This window comes from Tachyglossus aculeatus, chromosome 6 (genome assembly GCF_015852505.1).
Source record: "Tachyglossus aculeatus isolate mTacAcu1 chromosome 6, mTacAcu1.pri, whole genome shotgun sequence".
NCBI lineage: Eukaryota > Metazoa > Chordata > Mammalia > Monotremata > Tachyglossidae > Tachyglossus > Tachyglossus aculeatus.
In genome coordinates, this window is record NC_052071.1 from 39574313 (window position 1) to 39595828 (window position 21516).

Genomic DNA, 21516 nt, shown 5'->3' on the forward strand with positions numbered 1-21516 from the left:
AGGCCCCTCCAGAGCAGCCATTCCAGCTTGGCGGGGAGGCTGTCTTTCCCAGCTCCGTAGCCATCCCCCCCCAAATCAACCCCAGCTCCTCCTCCTCTCCTTCCCCATGCCGCCAACCTCTCCCATCTCCACCAGCCTCTCCAGCTCATCTCGCTTTTCCCTGCCCCAGTTTCGGGGCCAACCCCAGAAGGGGCCAGGGGCTCTTGTTCCTCTGCTATTCCTTCCTTCTGCCTCGAGTGTGTTGGAAGTGGATGTAGGAGAATGGCCAAATGGGCCTTCCTCACTTGGGCTACGGCTTGTGGTGTGGGAGATGAAGGGGCAGTAGAGGATGTTGTGGGGGAGATACCCAGCTGGGTTCATTCATTCAGTCATATTTATTGAGCGCTTACTGCACTTAGAACAGTGCTTGGCACATAGTAAGCGCTTAACAAATGCCATCATCATCATTATTATTATTATTACTGTGTGCAAAGCACTGTACTAAGTGAGAGAGTACAATGCAACAATTCATTCATTCAATTGTATTCATTCATATTTATTGAGCACTTACTGTGTGCAGAGCACTGTACTACTAATAATAATACTAAGCACTTGGGAAGTACAAGTCGGCACCATCTAGAGACGGTCCCTACCCAACAACGGGCTCACAGTCTAGAAGGGGGAGACAGACAACAAAACGAAACATGTAGACAGGTGTCAAAATTGTCAGAACAAATAGAACTAAAGCTATATGCACATCATTAACAAAATAAATAGATTAGTAAATATGTACAATAAAACAGAGTAATAAATCTGTACAAATATATACAAGTGCTATGGGGAGGGGAAGGAGGTAGGGCGGGGGGGACGGGGAGGAGGAGAGGAAAAAAGGGGAGATCAATCTGGGAAGGCCTCCTGGAGGAGGTGAGCTCTCAGTAGGGCTTTGAAGGGAGGAAGAGAGCTAGCTTGGCAGATGTGTGGAGGGAGGGCATTCCGGGCCAGAGGAAGGACGTGGGCCAGGGGTCGATGGCAGGACAGGCGAGAACGAGGTACAGTGAGGAGCTTAATGGCAGAGGAGCCAAGGGTGTGGGCTGGGCTGGAGAAGGAGAGAAGGGAGGTGAGTAAGGAGGGGGCGAGGTGATGGACAGCCTTGAAGCCGAGAGTGAGGAGTTTTTGCTTGATTCGTAGGTTGACAGGCAGCCACCGGAGATTTTTGAGGAGGGGAGTGACATGCCCAGAGCGTTTCTGCACAAAGATGATCCGGGCAGCAGAGTAAAGTATAGACTGAAGTGGGGAGAGACAGGAGGATGGGAGATCAGAGAGGAGGCTGATGCAGTAATCCAGTCGAGATAGGATGAGAGATTGAACCAGCAGGGTAGTGGTTTGGATGGAGAGGAAAGGGCGGATCTTGGCAATGTTGTGGAGGTGAGACCGGCAGGTTTTGGTGACGGATTGGATGTGTAGGGTGAATGAGAGAGCGGAGTCAAGGATGACACCGTGGTTGTGGGCTTGTGAAACGGGAAGGATGGTAGTGCCATTTACAGTGATGGGAAAGTCAGGGAGAAGGCAGGGTTTGAGAGGGAAGATAAGGAGTTCAGTCTTGGACATACTGAGTTTTAGATGGTGGGCAGACATCCAGATGGAGATGTCCTGAAGGCAGGAGGAGCTAAATAAACAATAAGCAGATACATTCCCTGCCCACAATGAGCTTACAGTCTAGAGTGGGGGAGACAGACATTAATATGAATAATTGAATTAGATGTGTACGTAAGTACAGAAGCAGTGTGACTCAGTGGAAAGAGCCCGGAATTGGGAGTCAGAGGTCATGGGTTCTAATCCCGGCTCCACCACTTGTCAGTTGTGTGACTTTGGGCAAGTCACTTAACTTCTCTGTGCCTCAGTTACCTCATCTGTAAAATGGGGATTAAGACTGTGAGCCCCAGGTGGGACAACCTGATTACCTTATATCTACTCCAGTGCTTAGAACAGTGCATGGCACATAGTAAGCGCTTAACAAATACCATTATTATTATTATTATCATTAGCGCTGTGGTGCTACCTTCCATCTCCTCGGGCCATGGGGACTTCTCAAACCCCAGAGTCCCTGAGTTACGCAGCCAGGGGGTGGTGGGGGAAGGGTTATATGTGTGTGCGTGCGTGCGTGTGTGTGTGTGTGTGTGTGTGTGTGTGTGTGTGACATTGTGAAGCCTCTGCCTTGTCATCTGTAATTGGTGACAGTGGCCCAACAGACCAGTGGAGGGAAGGGGACTTGGGAGACTGAGTCTCTTTCCAGACTGGCCAATATTTGGCCAGAGACTCAGAATCGGCTTCTGGGACTCCCAGAGGGCTCTCCAACCTCCTTCCCCAGGCTCCCCCTCAGCCCCTTCAAGAAATAGGGTTGGAGGGGGGCCCAACCGCCCAGTGGATTGGGGGAACTCTGAGCAAGGCGTCTCTCCCCACCCCCCACCGCTCCCCACTGCCTCCCCTCCGGCTTGCGGGGAGCTGGAATGACGGAGGGAGAGAGCTGGGCTCAGTAATGAGTTGATCTCACCAGCCTATTCCCTGGTGGCCCCCGGGATTGATTTACCGCGCTTCTCCATCGACGACGAAGACGACGTTGTCACGGCCACCCGCCCGCCTGCCCCCTGACTGATTGCTGATTCTGGAGAAATCATACAGCCACTGCACGTCCCTCCCCCCCAGCCCCAATCCCACCCCCCGGCCAACCTCCTTTCCCCGCCCCTGCACCATGCCCGATCGGTCCCCGTATCTCCTCCCAGCCCTCGCCTTCTCCTGATCCTCCACACCAGGCCGTCCAGGCTGCCTCCTTTCTGGCCTCTGCCCTTCCCCTGCCCCCTTCCTCCCCTTCCCTCCTCCTCCAGTCACACCTTCTGCCCTTTGTCCACTGTGCTCTGAAGCCACTGAGGTCCCTTCTCAGCCGGCCTGTTCGCCCGGGGTTGGGGGGGATGAAGCGGACGGTGGTGGGAGTCCTTGAGAAATGATCCCAGGCTGGGCATCCCCATCAGGCCGTGCTCCCCGCCTCCCCCAAACAGGGCTCAGGATCTGGATGAATCCGGTGGCCCTGAGACCCGAGCGGGACTTGCAACAGCCGGAGAGCCCGCAGACCCCGCCGCGCTAAAGATGGGGCTGTGGGCCCGGTCATTTTGCCGGACTTCTGCCCCACTGCTGCTGCTGCTTCTGCTGCTGCTGCCGCCGCCGCCCGCACAGCCGTCCCCGGGAGCCCGGGCCGGCGAGCCCTTCCGCGTCTTCTCGGTCTCGGAGACGACGCTGACCCACCTGGCTGTGCACCGGCACACCGGCGAGGTGTACGCCGGGGCCGTGAACCGCGTCTTCAAGCTGTCCCCCAATCTGACGGAGCTGCGGGCCCACGTGACCGGGCCCATCGAGGACAACGCCCGCTGCTACCCGCCCCCCAGCATGCGCCTGTGCTCCCACAAGCTGGCGCGGGCCGACAACGTGAACAAGCTGCTGCTGATCGACTATCCGGGCCGGCGGTTGGTGGCCTGCGGCAGCGTCTGGCAGGGCGTCTGCCAGTTCCTGCGGCTGGAGGACCTCTTCAAGCTCGGGGAGCCCCACCACCGCAAGGAGCACTACCTGTCGGGTGCCCGAGAGCCGGACGCCATGGCCGGCGTGATCGTGGAGCAGGGCGCCGCGCCCAGCAAGCTGTTCATCGGCACCGCCATCGACGGCAAGTCCGAGTACTTCCCCACGCTCAGCGCCCGCCAGCTGACCCGCGACGAGGAGAGCGCCGACATGTTCAGCCTGGTGTACCAGGACGAGTTCGTCTCGTCCCAGATCAAGATCCCCTCGGACACTCTTTCCCTCCACCCGGCCTTCGACATCTACTACGTGTACGGCTTCGTCAGCTCCTCCTTCGTCTACTTCCTGACCCTGCAGCTGGACACCCAGCAGACCCTGCTGGACGCGGCCGGGGAAAAGTTCTTCACTTCCAAGATCGTGCGCATGTGCGCCGGCGACTCCGAGTTCTACTCGTACGTCGAGTTCCCCATCGGCTGCGCCAAGGACGGCGTCGAGTACCGCCTGGTGCAGAGCGCCTACCTCAGCAGGCCCGGGCACCGCCTGGCCCGGGCCCTGGGGCTGCCCGAGGACCAGGACGTCCTGTTCACCGTCTTCTCCCAGGGCCAGAAGAACCGGGCCAGTCCCCCCCGGGAGACCCTGCTCTGCCTCTTCACGCTGAGCGACATCAACGCCCGCATCCAGGAGCGCATCCAGTCCTGCTACCGCGGCGAGGGCAAGCTCTCTCTGCCCTGGCTGCTCAACAAGGAGCTGCCCTGCATCAACACGGTCAGTGTGGGCGTGGGGTGGTGGATTGGGGTCCCCCCTTCCCAGCCCGAGGCCCGGCCCCGGGACTCTCGTCTGGCCCGAAGGAGGCTGCGGGGTCTCTTCATCGGGGGATCTTTGAGTCCCCGAGAGACTGCAGTCACCAAGCTGCTTTGGGGACAGGCACCCAAAGCATGGTCGCGGGGAGGGGAGAGCTTTCCATCTTCAGTTTCCCGGTCAGAGAGGAGAAGGCGGTTCAGTGCTGGGCGCCTGCTTGGGTTCTCTCACCCTCGCGCGTGCTCGTGCGTACCCTCCCTCTCGCTCTTTCTCCGTCTCCCTCCCTTGTGCTGCCTCTCCAAAGCGTAATGTAATTAGACATTGATTTTTCTGGGACGAGGCTCCCAGCTCTTTACGTTACGAGTGGCAATGATCACATCTCCAGAAGGAGCAACAGTTTGCCCAGGGTGGTGGGGGGAGGTGGTTTGGATCCCCAAGGGGAGAAGGGGGATCGGCTGAGGACGGCTCTGATTTGTCTGTGCCCCCTGGAAGGAGGGAGGGTCACTCGACCGGCTACAGGGTGGCCGCGGCCTGGCGGCTGGCTCCATCCTGGGCAGTTGGTGATGCCCTGCCTCCTCCCGCCCTCCTCCTGCTCCAGCCAATGCAGATCAACGGGAACTTCTGTGGTCTGGTGCTGAACCAGCCGCTGGGCGGGCTGCAGGTGATCGAGGGGGTGCCGCTCTTTGAGGACCGCACCGACGGCATGGCCAGTGTGGCCGCTTACACCTACCGCCAGCATTCCGTGGTCTTCGTCGGCACACGCGCCGGCCACCTGAAGAAGGTAGGGAAGGGTGAGGGTGGGGCGCGGAGCCGGCAGGTCCGGTCTCCAGGGAGGGGAACTGCCCAGTTTGGACTCTGGCAGCTGGCAGGTTGGGAAGGGGAGACCTCGATCTGGGGGCCTCTGAAGGCTACCCCAGTTCGCTGGGGCCTATGTGCCTCCTGCACCCCACCTTTCCCTGGCAGGGAGGTGAGCCGACTGGTGCCCGGCTTGGTGGTTTCAGGCCTGCTGGTTGCCTGGTGGCCGAGTGGATGGCGCCTGAGCCTTTGGCAGGCCGGGGAGCGGGATGGGCAAAGAGCTCCGTTCCCCTGCTTCTTCTCCTCAGAGCCTCAGCTCCCCAGCTATCCCCCAGTTTGTCTGCCCGGAGTCTGGGATGCCCCCAGAACTCCCCCGACCAAGCTGAGATGTGGACCTGTTGGAGACCCTCCCTGGAGCCAAGCGGGCTCTGTGGGCCAGGTTTCCACCCATTTCCCTCACCTCCCCAGTACCAGTCCCGGGGCAGGAGGGACCCTGTGGCTCCCCTCTTCTTGGTCTTCAGGGAGCTGCCAGTTCTGTGCTCCCCTTGCCTCCTCCCTGCCTGCCAGGCAGTGGGGGAGGGGACCTCGGCTAAGCATCAACGTATGCTCACACGTGAGTGCACCGGGCCCCCACTCCGTGAGCGTGCTGGCAGGCAGGGGCCCGTGTTGGCACCCTTCCCCTGGCACGGGGCTTGTCCGGATGGGCCAGGAAGTGGGGCCGGGCCCATTTATCGCGATCCTTTCCTGCCTGGCTGGCTCAGGTATGACCGGGCCTCCCCAGGGTGAGGGCTCTCCGTTGGCACCGTGGGCGGGCCAGGGCGGGGAGTGGTGCCTCTCGTCAGTGTTCAACCGTAGCAGTGGCTGCTGCCGAATCTGTTTCTCCGGCAAGCTGGAATGGGGCAGCCTGTGGAGTCACAGGCAGAAAATATGCACGAGTTTGGGGGCTTGGCCCGGGTTGAGTGGAGCAGGCAGAGCCGACCAGGACAGCCAGGGCCCCGGCCCAGCTCGGAAACCTCAGTGAAGGGGAACTGGATGAGGGGAGAGAGGAATCTGGTCCAGCCCTTCCACGGCTTCCAGTATCCCCCAGCTAGTTGCCTGTGCCCCTCCCTCAGGAGGTTCTGCAGACTCAGCCCGGGCCATTTGGGGATTTCTGCTGCCTCTCCAGAGTCCACTTTCCAGGCCGCCCGGTTCTTCTCCCGGATGGTTTCATTTCAGAGGTCAGAAAGTACCTCCAAGTCCCCTTTCCTTTCAGTTTTGCTTGTCTCACTGCCCTGGCCAGGAGCTGTACCCTGGGCTGAGGAGGTGGAAGGGGGGCTGGAAGGGGCTGTCAGATCCCTCCCTCCATCCCTCCCTCCTGGACTCAACCGGTGGTGACTGGGGAGCCCCGGAGTGGTGCTGTGACCCCAGGAAGGAGGGGAAGGATTGGAGGAGGGGAGGAGAGGCTTCCTTGCCACTCGGTCTTTAGAGAGGTTATGACCCCGCCAGATAAAAGAAATTCAATTAGTTAAGAGCAGCAGTCTGGGGTGGGGGAAGGGAAAGGGCAGAGCTTGTTCTCCCGGGTTCAGGTTGGGTCCTTCCCCTCTGCACGCTCTCCCCCCACCACCCCGAAAACAAGAAGTGTATGCGGGGGCGGGGGGCGGAATAGAGGGTTGTTGAGAGCAGAAGAGCTTTGGGGAAAAGGAGGGGTGTTTCCAAAGTTGCAGATTATTCCGTTGCTCTGCCTCCTGACTGGAGAGGGGCAGGGGGCTGGGCACAGGGTCTGTTGCCAGAAGGAGCACCAGTGGAGTGGAGGGGCTGGGGCAGGAGGCTGTAGTCTGCTGTGCTGCTGGCCCTGTTCCTTCACCCTCTCTCCCCTCCTAGCTCAGCTCACCCAGATCTTGGGATCCCATATCGGGGAGGGGAAAACTCAGACCCTGCCCTCCCTTCCCCTCCCCACCCTTATAATAATAATGTTGGTATTTGTTAAGCGCTTAGTATGTGCCAAGTGCTGCTCTGGGGTAGATACAAGGTAATCAGGTTGTCCCATGTAGGGCTCACAGTCTTCATCCTCATTTTACAGATGAGGTCACTGAGGCCCAGAGAAGTGAAGTGACTTGCCCCAGGTCACACAGCTGACAAGCGGCAGAGCCGGGATTAGAACCCATGACCTCTGACTCCCAAGCCCGGGCTCTTTCCACTGAGCCTTACCCCCCCACCCCTCCTTGACTGGCTCCGTAGGGGATCTTCCCTGCTTGCAGGGGCAGAGACTGTGGGTCTCTGTCTCCACATACCCTGTCCCCTGTGTTGCAGTGCATGGGGGTGCAGACGCATAATAAATAGTGCTTAATAAATGCCATTATTATTATTATATACACACACACACAAGCTCGGGGCCCTGCCTGTGGGGCCCAGGAGTTGATCTCGGGGTCACCCCTGTGGGGAAGAAGTCCAGGGACTCCAGGAGATGCTGCGAAAAGCCTTTTCTGTGTCCCTAGGGTGGGAGCGGAGTCAGAGACCCAGACCAATGGTGGGCTGCCCCAGCTCATGCCCTCCTCTCTCCCCCATACACTCTGTGGCTCGGCTCCCTCCTCAGGCCTCTGGGCCCGGCTCCATCTGGGCAGTGCCTCAGGCAACTCTGCCCCTGATGATGATGATGATGATGGTGGTATTTGCTAAGCACTTGCTCTGTGCCAGGCACTGTTCTAAGCGCTGGGGTGCATACAAGCTAATTAGGTTGGACACAGTCCTTGTCCCACATAGGGCTCACAGCATTAATCCCCACTATACAGAGGAGGTAACTGAGGCAAAGAGAATAATAATAATAATAATGTTGGTATTTGTTAAGCACTTACTATGTGCCAGGCACTATTCTAAGCACTGGGGAGGTTACAGGGTGATCAGGTTGTCCCACGGGGGGCTCACAGTCTTAATCCCCATTTTACAGATGAGGGAACTGAGGCCCAGAGAAGTGAAGTGACTTGCCCAAAGTCACACGGCCGACAAGTGCTGGAGCTGGGATTAGAACCCATGTCCTTCCCACTCCCAGGCCCGTGCTCTGTCCACTAGGCCATGATGCCCAGCCTCCCGACTTCACCTGTCCCCCAAATTGGGGTGGTGGGTTGGGGGAGGGGGAAGGAAAGCAGGCAGGAAGGCGCCCTCTCCTCTGCCCACCATCCCACCGTGGGGACAGCGACTGTGCCTGATGGTTGTGAACCTGAAAGTTGGTGTGGGCAGGATGGCCTGGTGCAGACTGGGGGCACGTTTCACACCAGTGACCGCAGAGGTGTCTGGGGCGTGGTTCGTGTGAGGGAGATGGGGCCCGTGACATGCGACCACTGAGTGTGTTTTTGTATATGCAGGCATCCATAGTGCCCAGTGCACAGTAACCATAACGATCGCCTGGTCGTGGCTTTGAGGAAGGCTTGGGTACAGTTGGGCCTGTGGGTTTTTCCAAGTGGGCATCTCCAGACAGGTTGATTTCCACGCCTGGGCTGGGGTGGGGCGTGTTTTGTACTGCTCTTTGGTCTGGTTCCTAGCATTGAGACACTGAGCCCTCACCCTCTCTTGTCTCGCCTTACCCATTTCACATCACTAGCCCATTCCTCACCCTGCAATGTTGGGGCCAAGCGGGGTGGGAGGTGTGTGTGTGTATGTCCATGTCCACCCGTGGTGTGAGACTCCCCCAGCTCCAGGGCCTCTGCTGCATCTGGGGAGTGGAGATGTGGAGACGAGGTTGGAGCAATGCTGGAGTTTTGAATGGGGAGCCAAGGAGGTGGCTTGGGTTTGGATGACATTGGGTGGGTGGAGACGGGAGAGTCAGGGGGCCACTACCCCTTCCCTGCCAGGACTCCTGGATGGCAGTGGGGGCATTGTCCATCTAAAGAGCCACCGGGTGGGCCGGGGAACCTTCTGGTAAACCTCCCCTGGCAGACCACAATGAGGCAAAGAGTCCGGCACTCTCAGCTGGTACCTGATCCCTACGGCCCCTGCCTCCTCCCAGATTCGGGTGGACGGAGCCCAGGAAGCCCAGCTGTACGAGACCGTGCCCGTGGTGGAGGGGCACCCCATCCAACGAGATCTGCTCTTCAGTCCTGACTACCGGTACATCTACCTGCTCAGTGATAAGCAGGTGCGTGAAACGGGGGGAATCGAGGGGAGCCCGGAGGGCGGGGCTGTGGGAGAGAGGAGGAGTCTGGCCTGGAAGACACTCAGTAGATAGAGAGTCTCCAAGAGGTGTGGGAGGGGAGGTAAAGTTTCAGTGAGCAGGGAACGGGTGTTGTATTCCCCCAAGTGCTTAGCACAGTGATCTGCACACAAGTGCTCAGTAAATGCCATCAATTGATGCCCAGGGGGTGGGTTTGTGCTGTTTGGGGAGGCACCCCTGGGCCTGACAGCCGTCTCCCCACAGGTGAGCCGGGTGCCAGTGGAGACCTGTGAGCAGTACCGGAGCTGCGGGGCCTGCCTGGGCTCAGGAGACCCCCACTGCGGCTGGTGTGTCCTCCACAACAAGTAAGGCCCAGCCCGGGGAGCACTGGAGCTGGTTGGGTCGTCACCTTGGGGTGCCCGCATCTGCGGGGCCCGGGGCAGCCCTCTGCCTGCTTCCCTAGAGCCTTCGAGCTGAGGTGGGGCATGGGCTTGGGGACCCCTGGGATCAGTTCCTTCTCCCCACAGTTCCCGAGGGCCTCGGAGCCATGAGATAACATCACCAGCCCCATTCTGGGGTCCCCGTCCAGGGCCTAGCAGGAAGGGAAGGTTGACGGGGGCAGAGACCTGTCTCGGGAGACACCAGCCTAGCTAAAATAACCCCCCGGAATCCCAGTGCGCAGCACCAACCTCTCCCCACTCCTTCAGCTGCTGCACCAAGACCTGTGCCCGTTGTGCCGAGCTCCGGCAGGCTGCCCTCTGGCCTCCCCTTCCAATGGCTCATATCCCCCTCCCAGTCAGTTTCCTCTCTGGACACCGCTACATTCCTGAAGAACATTTTTTCCCACGAGCCTCGGGCACTAGGGGCCAGTGGGCCACACCTCCCTCCCCGCCTGCCTCGAGGAGGAGAGAAGGCAGAGCGGGCAAACCCCTGAGCGGCATGGTATGGTGTTCCTTCTTTGGGGTGCCAGGCACATCTGCACTGGGCCTGGCTGGCAGCTCCCCATCCCCCTCGCTTCCTCTGATTGAAGGTCCAAGACAGCTAGTGGCCTTGACTCTCCCCTCCGCCCCTCTCCCCCAAGAAGCCCTGGCTCCCAGGGAGATTTCCCGGGATGCAGCAAATGGAGCCAAGGGAGCTTGGGGAAGGGGGGGGGGTGTTCTTGGAGAGGGTGGGACTGGTCTCTTAGGCCTTGATGGAAATGAGACTCTCTTCTTCCACCCCTTCCCACGAGAATGGAAGGATCCAGACTTGTAGTGGTTGTCCTGAACTGTTTTTCTGTGACAGAAGACATGTCCATTCCTGAACCCTCAGTCCACCCTGCTGCCCCTTTCCTGGCAGGAGTATCTGCCTTCATCTCCCTCGACAAGAGGCCAGGCCTGGCCTTCTCAGTGGGAGCAGTGTAGAGGAAAGGGGAGACATCCAGTTTTCAGGTAGTTCTCAGTAATAATAATAATAACTGATTTTTGTTAAGCGCTTACTATGTGTCAAACACCGTTCTAAGCGCTGGGGAAGATACAGGATAATCAGGTCAGCCCCAAGCCCTGCCCCTTATAGAGTTCACAATCTAGGTAGGAGGGAGAACAGGGATTGAATCCTCATTTTACAGATGAGGTAACCGAGGCACAGAGAAGTTAAGCGGCTTGCTCAATACCTGGACTAATACCCAGGTCTTCCGATTCCCAAGTCCAGGGTCTTTCCACTAAGCTGTGCTGTGATCTGAAATTTTACCCATTGGTCAGTGGAGTGAGGTGTGTGGGGGGAGGGATCCTTTCCCCTGATTCCAGGGGGGCTGACTGGTGGCCCAGACCGGCGGGGAGCTTCCCTGTTGGCCACCCAAGACTCCTCCCTGCATATCCCCTGCCCCAGCGCCAACTCCTTTCCCTGCACTTGCAGGCAGAAACCCCTCCTTCTCTTCCTCTGCCCTTGCAGTACTGGAGGGGCTGAGGAGAGCTGAGCCAAGCCTGAGGCAGGAGTGAGGGGTGGGAGCAGGGGGTGGGACCCAGGCTTCCCGGGCTGGGAGGGGGCCGTGACAGATTAGTCAGAAGGGAAGCCAGTAGGAACCAGTGAGATTTATGAACTGGCGATGAGGAGATTACAAAGGGCTTTGAGCCTGGACTCCAGGTTGCTTATTGACACAGCTGGGCCAGGCACACAGGAGCGGGAGGCACGTGCCCTAACCTTGCACCCCGCCATCCCTGCTCCCCCCACCCCATTTTCCCACATGCTTCTGGGGGCTCCATCTCCTGCAGCCCTTGCCTGAGGAGGGGCACTGGACCATTGCCTCCAATTGTAGAGCCTCAGAGGGGGCTGAGGAGGGTGAGGGGTGGGGGGAGGCACAACCTTCCTTCTCTGACCGTGCCCGCTAGCCACTGTGTATGTGGCACCTGCTGGGCCTGAGGGGCTCTAGAGCTAACAGTCAAGCTTTCCCTCTCCCCTCCCCCTTCCTCCTTCTCCCCATCTCTCCCTCACTCCTTCTCTCTGTCTCTCCCCCCTCTCCCTCCCTCCTTCTGTCCCCCCCACTCCTTCCTTCTTTCTGTCTCACCTCCTCCCTCCCTTCCTTCCTCTCTTTCTCTCTCCCTCCCTCTCCCCTCTCTCTCCTCTGTCTTTTTCCAGCCATCCGCTGCTCCCTTTGTGGCCAGGAGCCAAAGAGTACGGCTATTTCATCCCGCCTTGGGCGCCTGAGCGGCCATAAATCGCAGCTCGGTGGCCCTGCAGCCCTAGATAGGCTAACGAGCAGTTAATCATGGCGGGGGAAGGGCCAGCCGGCCTCTGCGCCAGGCGCAGAGGTGGGGGAAATTCATTTGGGGGTTGCAGGAAACTGGACATGGGTAAGGGCTTTGGGGCCCACCATGGGAGGGGCTTGAGACTCAGCCCAAGGTAGGGTCTGGGCAGATGTCTCCATCCCTACTGCCCAAGGTATTGGGTTGCTGCTGCTGCCTGTCCCTGATTACCCTGTGGTGTGGGGCTCCTTGCCCCACTCCGGGGCTTGGTGCCCACCCTCAGGGCAGCCTCTCCCCCAGGGAGTTTGGGGGTCAACTGGACTAGGGGCTGCCCCTCTGGCCTTGGGTGAGGGAGTAGGCAGGGCCTAGATGGCCCATGCCCATGAGGGGCCATCTAAAGGTTGGAGCTTGGTCACCCGCGGCAGGGGTGGGGGGACTGGGTGCTGGTGCCCGTTGCAGGGGGAGAGGGCATCAGGGGAGCTGCTATCGCCCACTGGGATGCAGGGCTGTGGCCCTGGCTCAATCCCAAGAGAGCAGGGAGAGACATGGGTATGTGTCTAGTGTGGAAATGCACACAGTAGAAATGCCTGATTTGCTGGCATGGGGATTAATAATAATAATGATATTTGTTAAGCACTAACTATGTGTCAAGCACTGTTCTTAGCGCTGGGGTGGATACAAGGTAATATCAGGTTGTCCCACATGGGGCTCACAGTCTTAATCCCCATTTTACAGATGAGGTAATTGAGGCACAGGGAAGTGAAGTGCCTTGCCCAAGGTCACGCAGCAGATTAGTGGCGGAGTCGGGGTTAGAACCCACGTCCTCTGACTCCTGGGCCCGTGCTCTTTCCACTAAGCCACACTGCTTAACATGGGGCTTCCCTCTCCCCAAGGCTCCCCCTTCCCCAAGTCTCCCCTCCCAGTAGCTGCATTGCTGGATGGAGTAGCCACTGGAAGTCCTCACAAGCAGCCAGGCTTGTGCTAGAGCCTCATGCCAGCAGCGCAGCGCCTCGCCGTATTTCCCCCTCTGAGGGGCACAGTGCCAGGGCCCAGGCACAGTCCGGCTCACTGCCACCTCCCCCTTCCTGTGCCATTCAATTCTCTCTGCCCCCCAAGCCTCTCCTTGTTTCCCAAGAGCTGGGGAAAGAGCCTGCAAAAGGAGGCAGTCTACTGAAACCCCCTTGAACACCCCAGTGCCAGGAGTCCCCAAAGATTATTATTATTATTATCATTATTATAATCAGAGATCACCAGGATCAGGACAGTGCTTCCAGAGGCTTCAGCCTCCCTTCTCCCCCTGACACATGTGGCAGCTGTGTGTGTATGCTTGCACATGCATACACATGCATACATGTGGGTCTGTGTTTTGCTGTGTTGTCTGAGTGTCTCTGCCCTCACCCCTGGGTGACAGGGGGCCTGGGATGCAGTGCATCTTGACAAAGTGAAATCCTTCTGCTTTTTCCCAGCACGAGGAGCCAGCTGTGCCCCAACTCTCCCAACCTGTAGCTTTCCCGTTTGAAATCCTTCTGCTTTTTCCCAGCATGAGGAGCCAACTGTGCCCCAACTCTCCCAACCTGTAGCTTTCCCGTTACCCATCTCTGCTTAGGAGCTTGCTCTCTCCCTCCTCCTCCAACTAACCACACCCAACTGGCAGTCTGCTGGGACCCTGTCCCCAATGGAAATGGGGGTCTGGGGGCAGGCTAGGTACAGTCTCCACCTCCACCCTGGGGCTGCGTCCCTCCCCAGGTGGGCCCCAGGCTGACCCTCAGCCCTAGAGCAGCAGATTCTGGAACAGAGGGGTATCTCTAGATTGTGAGCTTGTTAAAGGCGGAGCATCTCCTAATTCTGTTGTATTGTGCTGTCCCAACCTCTTAGTACAGTGCTCTGCACATAGTAGGCACTTAATAAATACCATTGATTGATCCTCAGGAACCAGGGGGGGCCTCTAGTTCAGTGCTCTGCACACAGTAAGCACTCAATAAATACGATTGAATGAATGGAGGAGCCCGGATCCCTGCGACTAGGTCCAGAGGGCACAGGCCCGGACTGAGGATCATCATCATCATCAATCGTATTTATTGAGCGCTTACTGTGTGCAGAGCACTGGACTAAGCGCTTGGGAAGTACAAGTTGGCAACATATAGAGACAGTCCCTACCCAACAGTGGGCTCACAGTCTAAAAGGGGGTGACAGAGAACAAAACCAAACATACTAACAAAATAAGGAGCTGTCTTGACCCCAGTGTCTGGTGGGTGACCAGCTGTATCTTGCCAGAAGAGGGGGCGGGGCAGGCTGTTCTGGGGAGTTGTCTTGGTGCCTTTCTGGGGGAGCCCAGCCCAGTTCCCTGCCCCTGCCTTGGGGGGTTAGGGGCAGCCAGCCAGCCCACCCTCCACTCTACCCCCACCCCGGCTTTTCCAGTTGTGCTTCCCAGAGCCCCAGCTGTGCACCCTGCCGCCCCCGGCTGGGCCTGGCCTGGCCCAGAGCCAGCCTCTCCTTGAGTCCCCCCAACCCCGCCTGGAGCTCTCCTGCTTCCTCCTGCTAACAAGCGGGGGCCGAGGTGGTAGCGGAAGCACTTGCCTTAATCAAGTCCCCCGGCAGGGTCTTTTAACTGGGGACCTGGTCGCCCGGCACCATGGCCTCCCCCGACACCTCTCCCCCGGGCACACTGATGCCACAGCAGGCAAGAGAGGGCATGAGCACCTGGCTCTCAGATGAGGGATGGGGGAAATCTCTCCCCATCTCCCGCTTCTAGCTGACCCCTTCCTGCTGAGGTGCTGCTCGCTGGGCCCGTGCCAGTGGGAGTTTCTGCCCAGTCGGGCACTGCCAGGTCACCGCTCTCAGAGACCTGGCTGCCACGCCCCTGCCCCCGGGACTAGCTGAACCTGTTTGCTGGTGGAGAGGGCCTCAAGCTCCAGGGGGCTGCGGGGTCCAGTCCCACCGGGAGCAACTCTGCTGCTGGTCTGAGCCCGGAGCCCGGAGCCCGGAGCGATTTCCTCCCTTGGGAGGCCAGGGCTGATTGGTCCGCAATCCCAAGCCCGGTGTCTGCACCCCATCTCTCTCCGGGAGCTGCCGCTGTCTGGGCCTGGCTCCCGTTGCCGTGGCTGGCAGGCTGGTTGCTAAGGACTTGGCTGGGAGGAGAGGAGGGGAGGGCTAGTGGGCCTTGTAGATTGGCTCTTTCCTGGCAGTCTGATGTTGCCATGGTGATGTAGCCCTGGCTCTGACTGGCACCAGCCCAGACCTGGGGAAGACCCTTTCCCTCAACTCCCTCCACTCTCAAACATGAACCCTGACCCCTCCACAATCTCCCCCACCCCAGTGGACTGTAAAAGTCCCGAACCTAGAGAGGCCTGCATCTTAAGGGGAAGAGTTGGGGGCCACCCCCGGGAGGAGACGAGACTGGGAATCGGGGCCCTGGCGGCTCAGTCTGGCCCGCTGTGCCCGCCTGCTCAGGTGCTGCCGGGAGGGGGAATGCCCCAGGGCTTCGGAGCCGCACCGCTTCACCGCCACCCTGAGCCAGTGTGTCCGCGTGTCCGTGCAGCCCAGCAACGTGTCAGTCACTGTGCCGGACGTGCAGGTGAGTCTGGGGGTGAGGGTGGGGATTCCAGGAAGTTTGGGGTCAGCCCCGAGACCCAAAGTGAGGGAGGAGGCTCAAGGCACACCCACCCATGATTATAATCTCCTTGAGAACATAATAATAATAATGATGGCATTTATTAAGGGCTTACTATGTGCAAAGCACTGTTCTAAGCACTGGGGAGGTTACAGAGTGATCGGGTTGTCCCACGGGGGGCTCACAGTCTTAATACCCATTTTACAGAGGAGGTAACTGAGGCCCAGAGAAGTGAAGTGACTTGCCCAAAGTCACACAGCTGGCAATTGGCAGAGCGGGATTTGAACCCATGACCTCTGATTCCAAAGCCCGTGCTGTTTTCCACTGAGCCATGCAGCTTCTCTATAATAATAATGATGGCATTTGTTAAGCGCTTACTATGTGCAAAGCACTGTTCTAAGCGCTGGGGAGGTTACAAGGTGATCAGGTTGTCCCACATGGGGCTCACAGTCTTCATCCCCGTTTTACAGATGAGGGAACTGAGGCACAGAGAACTTGTGCCTTGCCCAAAGTCACACGGCCGACAAGTGCTGGAACTGGGATTAGAACCCATGACCTCTGACTCCAAAACCCGTGCTCTTTCCACTGAGCCATTTCCTCTTCTCCCACTCCCTTCTGTGTCACCCTTAGACTTGGATTTGCATTTTTATACAGCCCTCCCTCAGCCTCACAGTACTCGAGTACATATCTGTAATTTATTGAATTTATATTAATGTCTGTCTCCCTGTCTAGACTGTAAGCTCATTATGGGCAGGGAACACGTCGGCTAATTCTACTGCAGAGTAATCTCCCAGTAAGTGATCCGTAAATACTACTGATGGATTGAAAGGGATCCTCACTTCTACCCCAAGCGCTTCATCCCTTTCTCCACACCTGGTAGCGACTCAGTAAAGGCGATCGATGATGACGATGTTTCCCCCTCCCCAACAGCTGACCGTTTCGGTGCAGAACGTGCCAGACCTGGGGGCTGGGGTCAGCTGCTCCTTTGAGGATGTCGCCGAGAGCGAGGCTGTGCTGCTACCCCACGGAGAGATCCTCTGCTCCTCTCCCTCCCTGCGGGACGTCCCCGCCATCACCAGCGGGCACGGTGAGCAGGCTGGGCGGGGTTCGCTGAGAAGGCGGGTTGACTGGGGTTGGGGGATGTTGCCCTGCCTGAACCCCGCTGGGGTCCAGCGGCCTTGGGGACCGTCCTGCCCACTCGGATCCCCCGGACGTCCGGTGTGCCCCCAGGAGCCACGCGGACTGTCCGACTCCACCTGCGCTCCAAGGAGACGGGGATGAAGTTCGCTGGGGCCGATTTCGTCTTCTACAACTGCAGCCTCCTCCAGTCGTGAGTGCCCACATCCGAGTCCCTGTCGCGCCCAGGCACAGACCCGGGGCCCGGGCTCCGGCCCCGAGGGTGGGTGGGCAAGGGAAGGCTGGGGGCCCTTCCCCAACTTCCTCCCTTATAGATAATACTACTACTACTACTAATAATAATTTTGGTATTAAGCGCTTACTGTGTGCAAAGCACTGTTCTAAGCGCTGGGGAGGAAACAAGGTGATCAGGTTGTCCCACGTGGGGCTCACAACCTTAATCCCCATTTTCCAGATAAGGTAACTGAGGCCCAGAGAAGTGAAGCGACTTGCCCAAAGTCACACAGCTGACAAGCGGCGGAGCCGGGATTTGAACCCATGACCTCTGACTCCAAAGCCCGGGCTCTTTCCACTGAGCCACACTGCTTCCCCCCCGCCAAAAAAAGGCCTACAGCACCCGGTATTCCCAGGCGGTCTCCCATCCAAGTACTAACCAGGCCCGACCCTGCTTAGCTTCCGAGATCAGACGAGATCGAGCGCGTTCAGGGTGGTATAATAATTGTGGCATTTGTTAAGCGGTTACTAAGTGCCAAGCACCGTTCTAAGGAAAATAGGGATTGAGACTGTGAGCCCCACTCCAACCCGATTTGCTTGTATCCACCCCAATGCTTAGCACAGTGCCAGGCACCCAGTAAGCGCTTAACAGGTACCGTTATTATTATTACCATATTATTATTATTATTGAGAAGCAGCGTGGCTCAGTGGAAAGAGCAGGGGCTTGGGAATCAAAGGTCATGGGTTCTAATCCCGGCTCCGCCACATGTCTGTGGTGTGACCTTGGGCAAATCACTTAACTTCTCTGAGCCTCAGTTACCTCATCTATAAAATGGGGATTAAGACTGTGAGCCCCACATGGGACAACCTAATCACCCTGTATTCCCCCCCCCCCCCAGCTATTAGAACAGTGCTTCGCATATAGTAAGCGCTTAACAAATGCTATCATTATCATTACCGGCAAATCGAGTTGGGCACAGTCCCTGTCCCCCATGGGGACAATCTTCATCCTCGTTTTACAGATGAGGTAACTGAGACCCAGAGTAGCGACTTGTCCAAGGTCACACGGCAGACAAGTGGCAAAGCCAGGATTAGAACCCAGGTCTTTCTGATTCCCAGACCCGGGTTCTATCCACTAGGCCACGGTGCTTCCTGTTACAGATGTCTGTTACGTTGTCTGTCTCCTAAAGTAGCATTCCCCTGTGTACTCTGCTCCCGTCTCCTCCTGGCCTGGGATCAGGCCCTGAAGGCTGAAATCCAAGCAGGGAGGAGGCGGGGCGGGGCAGAGCCTGAGGAGGGGGAGTAGAGGAAGGGACCCAGTGCTCTGATGTCGGTATGTACAGAAGGCTGGATTTGGCAGATGCGGGGCGGTAAGAGCAGCTTGAACCTGACCCTGCCTGCTTCAGGGACTTGGTGTCCTCTTCATTCCGCTCTGTGGCTCCTGGGTCCTACGGGGGCTGTGAAGGCTCTCGCCGTGGGGCTGAGGTCACTTGCCCACCCCATTTGGCCCTGGTCTGGCACCAATTTCAGGCCTTTGTTTGTGGTCAGAACTCTTGCCATTCCCAGCATCTGCCAGGGCAATCCTGCCTGTCCTGAGCTGAGGTGCCAGCTTCCTGCAGGGCTTGGGGGGACCCAGCCAGGTCTGGGCCTGCCTCTTCCATCGGCGGCCTCCAGTACCTCTGCCAAGGCGCCTCTCTTCTGCCCCTCAGGAAGGGTCCTTGGCCCCGGGCCGGTTATGTGTGTGGGTGTGGAGTGGTGTTGCCCAAGGGATTTGTTTATATGCGTGTGTGGCGGCGCGGTGGGAGCGGTGTGAGATGTGTGGCTGGGTTGTAGGGGTGCTTGCCTGGAATTTTGCTGGAATGATTGGGGGGCTGTTCCCTAGGCAGTGGATGAATAAGGCTGGGTTATGTTGACAGAACTCCCCCGGGGGAAGGTTAGGGTTAGGGCTGTGGTGTCTGTGTTGCCTGGGAATGTGCACGCTTGGGTTCATTCCTTCTCGTCTCCTCTTTGGCGTGTGCCATCCGCTGCAGCGTCAGTCTCAATTATCTGTGCAGCCGAGTCTCCCTAATGAGGCTGGGGCCGGCCGGCGGGATCCTTCCAGCTGGTGGGAGCCGAGGCGGCAGCAGCTGCTGCTCCCGGCTCCGGCGTGCCTGCCGGGAATCGGATCCACCGGTCAGCCGGGGCCCACCTCTCTGCCCCACCCCACCCCCTGTTCCCACCATGCCCTCCCTCCCTGGCCACCTCCTTCCGGAGGATCTGGCCCTTGTTCCCGAACCACTTGTTTCCTCGCTCTTGCTAAGCACTTGGCCGCGGGTGCCCTACGAACCCGTCCCACTCCTGGGGGGATGGGATGGGATCCAGGGAGGTAACCCCTGCTTCGGCTACCCTGGCCCTGGGGCCCAGCCTCCCTGCCCTGCCAGGAAGGCTTGTGATAAACATGGAAAGGACAATGAGACTGGAAACAATTGTGGGGGAAGCTGAAGGGGGCAGGGGCACTGCAGCAGAGGTCCCTGGGGGATAGAGGTGGACAATGGCACAAGAAGGGCGTGCGGGGGTTGGCTGTTCAAGATGCCTGGGGAACAAGCCAAAAGAGCCACCAGCAGACTGTCTTCTCCCCCGCCTACCCATGCCGCCAGGATACCCAGCCCCTCCACCCCTCGGCACCGGGAATGGCTTTGTGCCCCCCTCCCTTCTCTGTCTCTCTCTCTCTCCTTCCCCCTCCCTCCCTCGCCACCTCTCCTCCCCCTCCAGCTTCCCCCTGCCCACCCCCCAGCCTCCCTCCCTGTGCCCATCTGTGTCTGTGGGGCGGAAGTCTGGCTGGGCCCATCTGTGCCAGTCTGTCTGCCTGCGTGGCTGGGCATCCTGGGGGCCCAGATGGGGCTGGGGGTGGGTTTCCCTAAGCAAGATGCCACTTGCGTGATACCGTCTTTGGAGCCGTGGGAGGGGCCGTTTACCTCAGACCTTCCCCGTCTCACCCACAGCACCAGCGATGGGGTTTGCACCGGGTAGCCGCTCTGTCTGGGGCACCTAGGGTGGGCACCCCTAAACCCAGCCACCGTCCTGCCTGTGTGCCTTGGCTTTGCCAGACGTGACTCTACTGCCTTCTCCTTTACCGCTCTCCCTTCTCTGTCCATCTCAGGTGCCTGTCCTGCGTCAGCAGCCGCTACCCCTGCCACTGGTGCAAATACCGCCACATCTGTACCCATAATGCCAAGGAGTGCTCCTTCCAGGAGGGCCGGGTCAACACTACTGAGGTAGGGGGATCAAGCCCTTGTCGGGCGGGGTGGGGTCTCAGCCGTGGGGTCCGGGGGCTTCCTGCTCTCTCTGCCTCTCTTTCCGTTGGCTCTCTGTTCCTTTCTGTCCCATGTGGTAGTGTGTATGTGTGTCTCCCAGTCTATCAGCATTGGTGGGTGTCTGTGTATGTAGTAATAATAATAATAATAATAATGATGGCATTTATTAAGCGCTTACTATGTGCGAAGCACTTCTAAGCGCTGGGGGGGATACAAGGTGACCAGGTTGTCCCACGTGGGGCTCACTTAATCCCCATTTTACAGATGAGGTAACTGAGGCTCAGAGAAGCTAAGTGACTTGCCCAAGGTCACACAGCAGACAATGTGGCAGAGCCGGGATTGGAGCCCATGACCTCTGACTCCCAAGCCCGGGCTCTTTCCACTGAGCCACGCTGCTTCTCATAAGCATGTGTATGTGTGTGTGGGTGGCGGGGAGGGGGGTGGTCAGGCGTTTCTTTGTGTGTTCCCCTCTGTGTCTTTGAACAGTGGGTGTCTGTGTGTATCCCCCTCAGTCCGGGTCACGTCTGGCTTTCTGTCTAGAAGTGGGAGTCTGTGAATGTGGTTTTTCTCCCTGCCTGTGTTCCTTGCCTGATGGTCCCTTCTGCTTCCGGGCGCCTTTTCTGGCTGGGTCCGAGTCGGTCTGCATCTGCTTCTGGGTCTGAATGGGCAGTGTCTCTCCCCGCCTCTCCTCGCCTGCTTCCCTGTGTCACCTCCCCTCCTCCCCAGCCTTTCTTCTCCGGGCCACTGCGGTAGGTGCATGGAGGTGGCCTTGAGGCCCGGACTAAACCTTGGTGGGTAGCAGCAGTGGCCGGTCCTAAAGGGGCAGTGGCCCCCCCAGCAACCACTGGCAGCCCCTGCAGATGGGCTCCCAGGGGGTGGGTAGCTGACGGGATGGGGGAGGGCTTTGCTGTCCTGGGATGGACAGTCACGGCTTGGAGTAATAATAACTGTGATATTTAAGTGCTTAGTATTGCCAGGCACTGTCCTAAGCGCTGGGGTGGATAAAAGCAATTGGATTGGACACAGTCCCTGTCCCAACCGGGGCTCACAGTCTTAATCCCCATTTTCCAGATGAGGTAACTGAGACATAGAGAAGTGAAGGGACTTGCTTACGGTCACCCAGCAGACAAGTGGCAGAGCCGAGATTAGAACGCAAGTCCTTCTGACTCCCAGGCAGTCAGTAACTCGCAGTCAGGACAGCGGGCGGGCCCCAACTCTGGGATTTGGGAAGCAGTTTCCTCCCACCCCCTGGCCCTCGTGGCTGGGGGAGCCCGGCGGCAGGTGGAG

The 21516-nt window shown here is 58.6% G+C and overlaps 1 protein-coding gene and 1 pseudogene across 1 annotated transcript in view; one reads left to right on the forward strand and one right to left on the reverse strand.

Annotated features, from left to right (window-relative positions):
- PLXNA3 (plexin A3) overlaps positions 1-21516 on the forward strand; it is a 48620-nt gene that overhangs the window by 8272 nt on the left and 18832 nt on the right. Inside the window, 8 exon segments of the mRNA XM_038747990.1 lie at positions 3033-4305; positions 4937-5119; positions 9113-9241; positions 9521-9621; positions 15427-15550; positions 16517-16673; positions 16817-16916; positions 20076-20190. Of these exon segments, the coding sequence (XP_038603918.1) occupies positions 3121-4305; positions 4937-5119; positions 9113-9241; positions 9521-9621; positions 15427-15550; positions 16517-16673; positions 16817-16916; positions 20076-20190 (2094 nt within the window). The 5' untranslated portion in view covers positions 3033-3120.
- On the reverse strand, positions 17328-17446 carry LOC119930140 (annotated as a pseudogene).